At 38.4% G+C, this 9,006-nt stretch overlaps 1 protein-coding gene across 1 annotated transcript in view; it reads right to left on the reverse strand.

Annotated features, from left to right (window-relative positions):
* The window catches only part of SEL1L2 (sel-1 suppressor of lin-12-like 2 (C. elegans)), a 103,166-nt gene extending 102,249 nt beyond the window's left edge, over window positions 1-917 (reverse strand). Inside the window, exon 1 of the mRNA XM_005860574.2 lies at window positions 779-917. Within this exon, the coding sequence (XP_005860636.2) occupies window positions 779-836 (58 nt within the window). The 5' untranslated portion in view covers window positions 837-917. The remainder of the gene's footprint in view (window positions 1-778) is intronic.
* Between the last annotated feature and the right edge of the window lie 8,089 nt (window positions 918-9,006).

The following is a 9,006-nucleotide window of genomic DNA, read 5'->3' on the forward strand; positions in this document are numbered from 1 at the left end:
GTTTCTATTCCCAGTCTATTATGTGTTATTTGTTTAAACAAAGGGGTGCTGAATTTTATCAAAAGCTTTTTTCTGCATCAATTGAGATGATCATGTAGTCTTTGTCCTTTATTCTATTGATGTGGTGTGTTACATTAATTAATTTTTAGATTATACCAACCTTTATTTCCTGGGTTAAATGCAAATATTTCTTAAATTGAATTCATGGTGATTAATTTATCTGAGGATTGGGTAAAAGTTAATCCAATAAATGGCCTCAGAAACAAGATTGAAAAATAATTTCCATTGCAAGACAATAACTAGTTAGGAAACATGGAAAGTAGAGTTATTATTGTAAAAAAATCCAAAAAGATTATATGAATATAAATTTATTACAATTTACCACCCTTTGAGTCCTTTATTTGTCCTTTACAGTCCTGGAACTAGATCTTCATGGTATTTTAGATTTAATAAAACTTAACGATTACAAATATCCCTGTACTATAAAAATGACTTTAATGCTTTCCTCATACACTTGCTCAATCTGTTCTCCCAACTCTCTCTCCTCTCTCTCTCTCTCTCTCTCTCTCTCTCTTCTATCTCTGATTAACACACACACTCACACAAATGTCCTTCTCAAGTATTATCCTAAATGAGAGTATAATTACTATCAACCATTACTGAATATTCAAAAATGGTGTTAATTGGGCAAACAGTGAGGTTACTTCTGATTTAAATAACCTTAGTACTGTTAAAGGAAAAGAGCCTCACATAGAATAAAAAGGACAGAAAAACTTACTTTTAATTGTGACCCCAAGAATTATTAATATCTCTATTAATAGGGACAAGAGCTTCATCTTCTAAGCAGCTCCTCCTCACTGTAACATAAGCAGAACTATGTGGCTGGCCTACAGCTTCTTTACAGTTTTGGTGTGTGGAGGGGATGGGTGGTGGTGGTGTCAGGACTTGGTTGCTAAGCAACCATTTCTTTACTCTTTGGCCAATGAGCTGCCAGGAAGTTTCTTTCAACCAGGAATAAAGGCAGGTGCTGGAAGAGCAGGCTGTGGGAAGGAATCATATCTAGTTTGCTACTCCTTTGGCAGGAGATAAGGGGTAGGCTTGAAATAGACAGTTACTCTTTGAAACTGAAGGAAGGTAAATAAGTCCAATTTGTCCACACTAATATTAATGTTCAGAGTTGCTGAAACTTTTTTAAAAAATTCTTTATTGTTTAAAGTATTACATATAGTATTACATATATCTCCTTTATCTCCCATTGACCTCTCCCTGGCCACCCCACCCCCCAGCACATGCCCTCAGCCACCTAGTGTCTGTGTCCATTGGTTATGCTTATATGCATGCATACAAGTCCTTTGGTTGATTCTTACCCCTCCCACTTTCCCTCTGAAGTTTGACAGTCTGTTCGATGCTTCTATGTCTCTGGATCTATTTTTGTTCATCAGTTTATGTTGTTCATTATATTCCACAAATGAGTGATATTTATCTTTCTCCGACTGGCTTATTTTACGTTACCTTAAGAGGTGCCAGCTGCATTTATGTGAAAACAATTAAGTACATGAGCTGACCTGACATTTTACTTTAATATCTCAAGGCTAAGGTAGACAAGAAACATATGGAACAAGTCTTTGGTCTCCATCTGGGTAAAAACATCATTTATCCTCTCTTCAAGTAAGGAACTCCTGAGCTTTCACTGGGACAAAAACAAATACATATATCTACGTCATCTATGATTTTTTAAAATAGTCTTTCATTAAAAGGAATTTTAAAATACTTTCTTTACTATCTTAAACAATATGGGCATTTCATGAGCATTTCATGAGTGCTCTCAAGGTAGGACCAGAAACTAAAATGAATATTTAGGCAAAAGGACAAAACCAAGATAAACCAAGAAATAGAGGCAGTTGAGAAGTTACGCCTAAAATATATTCAACTTTTACAGTGTGTCCAGGTAATTACTTCGGAAACTCTTACATATATTGTCTTGAATTTACAGGTTTTTTCCCTTTATTAGTTTCCCATTGTTGTCTTGACAAATTACCACCAATATAGTGGGTTAAAATAACAGAAATGTATTCTCTCCTGGTTTTGGAAGTCAGAAGTCCAAGAGGATTCTTACAGGACTAAAATCAAGGTCAGGTCTAGTTCCTTCTGGAGGCTCTGGGGGAGAATCCTTCCTTGCCTGGTAGCTCCCAGCTTTCAGTGGCTGCCCACATTCCTCAATTTATGCCTACTTCATTCTAATCTCTGCTCAGGCATCACTCTGCCTTCTCCTCTTCTGTAGTCTAACATCCCTTTGTCTCCCTCTGATAAGGACACTTAATGATGATGTTCAGGGCCCACCAAGATAATAAAGGGTAATCTCCCCATCTTAAGATCCTCAATCACATCTGCAAAGTGAGACGTGATTTTCGCCAAATGAAGTAACATTCACAGGTTCCAGAGATTAGGTTCTGGAAATCTTGGGGAGCACTGTTCAAGCTACCGGTCTTTTCCTTTCACCAATGGAACTTTTCCTAACTTCTGTACTTTAAAAAATTGCCTAAATATAATTTGTTTAAAGTTTTAAATATCATCCATTAAACATTCTCCAAATAATATTTTTTCAGTTCCCATTTGGATCCAGAATTTTCAGCATTGTCCAGCAGATGATTTGCCTCCTACTTTTACTGAACTTGAGGTCATTTGACCTATCTTCCCTCAACTTCCTTTTTATTTGAAATTTCTTTCCATGAGTTTTTTCTTTTTCTCTTTTTGGCTCAATCCCTTCACCAACACCACACCAGCCATCAACCCTCCCAATAGCTGTCAGCTTGCTCTCTATCTATAGATTTATTTTTATTTTGCTGGTTAGTTCAGTTTGTTCATTAGATTCCACATATGAATGATATCATATTGTATTTCTCTCTGACTGGCTTATTTCACTTAGCATAATGCTCAACGAACATAGGGGGCATGTATTATTTTGAGTATTTTGGGTTTCATTGGACATATTACCAAATGTGGAATCACTGGGAATCTCCATCTATTCATTCTTTTTATAATTTATCCCAAAATATGCCCTTCCTATATTCTAAGTCCAAGCTTCCTACTCTCACTTTTCCTTCTATATACATCTACTTCTTCTGGGAGTCTACTGACCATTTGTCCTCTCTCTCTCTGTTTCAATCTTTTTGTTACCAACCTTCTTCATTTTTAAAAATCTCATCCATTTTTTATTACTAATGTCCCTTGTTTAATTTCTTTGACCTAGATGGAGCCAGGTCAAATGGATGAAAACCAAACAACAGTGCTGAGAGAATTTGTCCTGGCAGGTTTCTCGCAGACACCATCTATTAAGGCAGGCTATTTGTACTATTTATTTTCTTCTATGTGCCCATATAGACAGGTAATGTCCTCATCATGGTCACAGTGGTCTCTAATAACTATCTGAATTCATCATCCATGTGTATTTTCTTCTTGGCAACCTCTCTTTTCTGGATCTTTGTTATTCAACAGTAATGACCCCTCAGCTTCTGGCTGATTTTCTTGACCATTCTTCTTCTTAATTTAAAAATTCTTCATTTCACCTCTCCTAGAAAAAATTTCCTTTGACTCTGGTATCATTTCACTACTATCTCCTCAACTTATCCTTTAGCTTCTAAACATTTAAAAAGATAGTCCATAATCACTGCTTCTCGCTTGTTGCCTCCTACTTATTGTTTAACTACTTGCTTTTATTTCTGCTAATTTACATAGATTCTAAGTCCAATTAATTATCTTTTCTCAGTTCTCATCCTTCTGATCTCCATAAAACATCTAACCTTTCTGACCACAAACATCTTTTTGAAAATATATTATTGGTTTCTCTAAAACTGAATTGCAATTATTTTCTATACTCTTGAACATTATTTATTCTTCTTCTATCACTCCTTCATCCTTCATTCAAGTACTGCATACTTATTATATGCTAAACATGAATGGTAATTCTCTTTCAGGTGTCCCTTAATTTCAGTTCTTAGTTCCTCTTAGTCTTTACATTAAAATTAGGGCCTCCTCACAGTAATCCTATTCAATCTCATGTGTTCTTCCTTAGTTTTGCTAATATCTCTCTTTTTAAAAAATATATATTTTTATTGATTTCAGGGAGGAAGGGAGAGGGTGAGAGAGAACCATCAATGATGAGAATCATTGATTGGCCACCTCCTGCACACCCCACACTGGGGATCAAGCCTACAACCAGGGCATATGCCCTGACTGGGAATCGAATCATGACCTCCTGGTTCATAGGTCGATACTTAACCACTGAGTCATGCCAGCTGTGCACCAACATCTCTTCATTGCTCCTTATTTAACTCTCATTCATTATCTTATTCATTCAATAAATGTTTATTGAGAGTCCAGTATGTGCCAGGCATTGTGCCATTCTCTGTGGATGGTGAACAAGAAGACATATTTTCTAACCTGAGAGAGTTTCTAAGTCCAGAGTGAAAGTTAATATTAACAAAATAATCACAAAAATAAATGCATAATAACAAGCCATAGAAAGTACTTTATAGGTAAATAAATGAGCACTGAAGGCATATGAGGTAGAAGTCAGGTGGGATCAGAGTCAAGACAGGCATTGTCAGAACGTGATGTTTAAGGTGACCTCTGAAGTATGAGGATGGGGCAACTAAATAAATCATACCCCAAGTATAGCAAAAAACATGTGAAAAGGCCATGCGGTAAACATCAGATGTATTCAAGAAAATGAAAAGCTCTAAGGGTTGCTATGATTTGAACTAGAGACTGGGAGGTATAAGATAAAGCAGAATTGGTAGGGATGTTCACTTAATTCTTAATGATTTCATTTTTATAATTAGACTATATTAATTGAATCAGGCTGCCATAATGAAATGCCATAGACTGGGTGGCTTAAATAACAGAAATTAATTTTCTTACAGTTTTGGAGGCTGGTCTGGTTCTGGTGAAGGCTCTCTCCCGGCTTGCAGATGACCACCTCTCACTGTATCTTCACATCAAGGGCGTCTGAGGAAGGAAGATAGAGAAAGATCTCTTCCTTTATAAAAATAAGGCTATAGTCCTAGTGAATTAGGGTCCAATCTTTATGGCCTTATTTAACCTTAATTACCCCCTAAAGACCCTATCTCCTGATATAATCATATTGGGGACTAGGGCTCTGACATATAAATTTGGAGGGAACACAATTCAGTCCATAGCAAAGACCACCAGAATGTCATTGAATGACTTACAACAATGAGGTATGATCATATTTAACAAGATAACTCTAGATGTGGGGTAGAGAATGGACAGAAGAGGAGCAAGGGTGAACAAGGGATCCAGTTAAGAAGTATTTTGCAGTAGTTCACTTGAATTCAGACTGAGCTTACTGAAGTGCTATTGGAAAGAAGATTTAAGTTATAAAGGAGAAAAAATTGAGAAGGTATAGCAATTCATTTAAAATGATACTGATACTGAAGTGTTTGGGTGGTATTGCTCAGTGGTTGGGTGTTGACCCATGAACCAGGAGGTCACAGTTTGATTCCCAGTTAGATCACATGCCTGGGTTTTGGGCTGGATCCCCATTTGGGCTTGGGAGCATGTGGGAGGTAGCTGATTGATGATTCTCTCTCATCACTGATGTTTCTATCTCTCTTTCCCTCTCCTTTCTTCTCTCTGAAATCAATAAAAACAAGTATTTAAAAAAAATGATACTGAAGTTGTAAAAGGAACTAAGGATGGCATTTAGGTTTCCAGATTGCTCAGCTGAATGGGTGATGAAGTCATTCAATGAGATATGCAACACTGGAAGAGGTCTAAGTGTGCGGGGAAGTTCATGAGTTCATTGTGGTATATGGTATATTTAAGGTGTTTCAATACATTACATAATATTTTGTCAGAATTATTAATACTAAGTGCTGAAAATAATACCCTCTAAATATTAATGCCTTAACACAATAAGAGTTTCTTATTTATATCATAGCCTGATGTAGTGCTCCTTAGGTTCCCTGAGATACTCCTCCAAGTAGTGACTCAGAAATCGAAGCTAGCCCTGGCCACTAATGCTAAGTGGTTATAGCATCTCCAGAGCACTGAAGGGTCACAGGTTTGATTCCTGGTCAGGGCACCAGGAAGACTTGTCAAAGCTCACATAGTCAATAAGGGGAACCTAGGATTTGAATTCAGGTGATCTGGCTCCAGATGCCTTTTAATGAGTACATAATACCAACTTCTTCAAGTTGAGATTCAGTGTTTGGTAGAATGTATAAGTCTAAAGCTCAAGAAGAAATTTTTGCTGGAGATAATACATTTGGGAATCATTGGTGTAACTCAGGGTTTCCCAACTTCAGTAGTATTATTTTGGGCTAGATAATTCTTTGTTTTTAGGGGCTGTCCTATGCAAAGTAGGATGCTTATCAATATCCTTGGCCTCTACACACTAGATGCCAGTAGCATTCTTCCTCCAGCTGTGACAACAAAAAATGCTTCCAGACATTGCCAATATACCACGGGGGGCAGAATTGTCCCTGGTTGAGAATCACTGGAAGTCATGAGTATGGTTGAAATTATTATTATTTTACAATATATTTTTATTGATTTCAGAGAGGAAGAGAGAGGGAGAAAGAGATAGAAACATCAATGAGAGAGAATCATCAATATGCTGCCTCCTGCATATTCCCTACTGGGAATCCAGCCCACAACCTGGGCATATGCCCTGACCGGGAATCGAACCATGACCTCCTGGTTCATCCGTTGATGCTCAACCACTAAGCCATGCTGGCCTGGCTGGTTGAAATTATTAAAAGAAAAAAGTATAAACTGAAAAGAGACAAGGGGCTAGTACTGAATCTTAACAAATTTCAAAATGTAATAGCGGAAAAGGAAGATGGGCTGGCTAAGGATAGTAAGAAAGAATGGCCAGAAAGGACATTTAAAATGGTAAGAAAGTTAAAGTAAAAGAATACTGAAAGAAGGAACAAGGGGTTAACAATGTTAAATGCTACTGAGAGATTTTGTAAAAGAAAGATTGACAAATGTCAATTAAATAGCACAAGTTCATTGGTCACCATCACAAGAGCTATTACAGTTGATAATAGGATAGAACCCAGATAATAGTGGAGTGAAGAGCAAAAAGTAAGGCACTGCCAATCTTTTGGAAAGGAAGAAGCAGTAGCTGAAGATAGGTGTGGGATCAGAGGAGGATTTTTTTTTTAAACCTGACAGAGACTTGAAAAAGCTTAAAAGTTGATGGATGATTCCAGTTCTTTGAACTGACTTGTGACAAAAAATATTCAATAGTGTAATGTTCCTAAGGAAGCACAGGTAGAAGGACTGGACCTATGTTGGGTGGAAACAGTGTCCCTGTTGTAACTGAAGGTAAAGTGCCCAGTATGATGCACTCTCCTGCAGACACCTTACATTTAGCATTTCTAAGTAAGAAAATACCTTTCCCACAAAACCTGTAATTGCTCCTGTATTGCCTAATATTAATATTACTGTTCTCTTCTTTGACTAGTCCATAAAACCCCCATCTTCTTTCTCATCCTTATCCTCTTCCTAAATCTATTCCAATTATAATGTAAGTTGAATCAGAGCTCTCTTTTTCCATTGCCAAAAAGCAGTGCATATTTTTATTACTAGCTCAAATGTCACTTCTTTTCAAAGCTTTTCCTAGGTCTCTCAGCCAAATAAAATTTTATGTATTTAGCACGAAAAGAAAAACAGAAGGGGCAATGTCAAAATAAAAAGTCTTACGTTATTGTGTTATGAATTATTCTCACGAGAGTGTCCTGTTACTCATAACATTTCATTCTTTACAACTGGAGACACATCGATTGGTTGCCCCCCTAACGTGCTTGGTGATTGAACCTGCAACCCGGGCACATGCCCTGACTGGGAATTGAAGCCACGATGCTCTATCCAAAACCGCCAGGGCTTTTATTTTTTATTTTTTTATTACTAAAAAAATATTACAAATCATTATTTGGTCTTACACACCTCGCTTAAGTAGAACACATGTAACACGGCAGACCAATTGTCGAATAAATGTGGATTCAATGCACCCACCAAGTCAGCCGTGTGGATTGCCTGTTCTTTAGAAGCACAGTAAATTTGGAGAGGAGCTTGCCAAACTTGCTCTAAATTCTGGGTCTATCTACTCTTGTGGTGGACTCTACTGGCACTGGATTTTAGTATTACCCTGAACATAGCCAGTCCTTTGGACCAGCACCTTGACCTGAAGCAATTAGTGGAGGAATAAAACGATAACGTGACCTGGCTCTGGGTAACTTCTACAGTGGGGCCTTGACTTACGAGTGTCCCGACTAACGAGTTTTTTGAGATACCAGCTGTCTCTCGGCCGATTTTTTGCATTGAGTTGATAGAGTAATTTGAGTTAACGAGCTCCTTAACGAGCTCCTTAAGGAGCTTGGTCTCGGAATGAATTAAACTGTATTTGAATTTGCTTTGATGTAAGGCTTCTGTTTCCCATATAACATTTTGGTCGCGCACTATTATTGGCTGGTTCTTAAAACACTTGAGTAGACCAGTTTACCTTGGTGTTTTCCAAACTTCACTGAACTCTAGTGAAACCTGTAATTTTCACTACAAGGTTGAGGAGCCCATTGTATATGACCTGGAACCATTTCCCAATCCTCTCATTTCTTTCTGTTATGCAGTATTTGCCCACTTGGAAGGCAGCTTCAGATTATTTGGTAAATTCCGTGCAGACGGGCCAGTCGGAGTGAGCATGGACAACGTGTGGGCTCACGTCTCCCACTTCCACATCTTCCATCCAGTCCCTAAGGCTGGGACCCCCACGCCACTCCTCAGTCACCTGAAGCACCTGGCCTAGAGGCCACGCTCTCCTCCTTGCCCCACGAAGCCTGGAAGGGGGTGTGTCTGCCTCCTCATGCTCCTCCCAGGCGTTCGCTCCTCGTCCCACTCCGGTCGCGAGGCCACTTCCAGCACCTTCACGCCCTGGCTCCGCCCCCTCCCGCTCCCCAACGTCCTTGGCGTCGGGCTCGA

Source organism: Myotis brandtii, unplaced genomic scaffold (assembly GCF_000412655.1).
Source record: "Myotis brandtii unplaced genomic scaffold, ASM41265v1 scaffold137, whole genome shotgun sequence".
Taxonomy (NCBI): domain Eukaryota; kingdom Metazoa; phylum Chordata; class Mammalia; order Chiroptera; family Vespertilionidae; genus Myotis; species Myotis brandtii.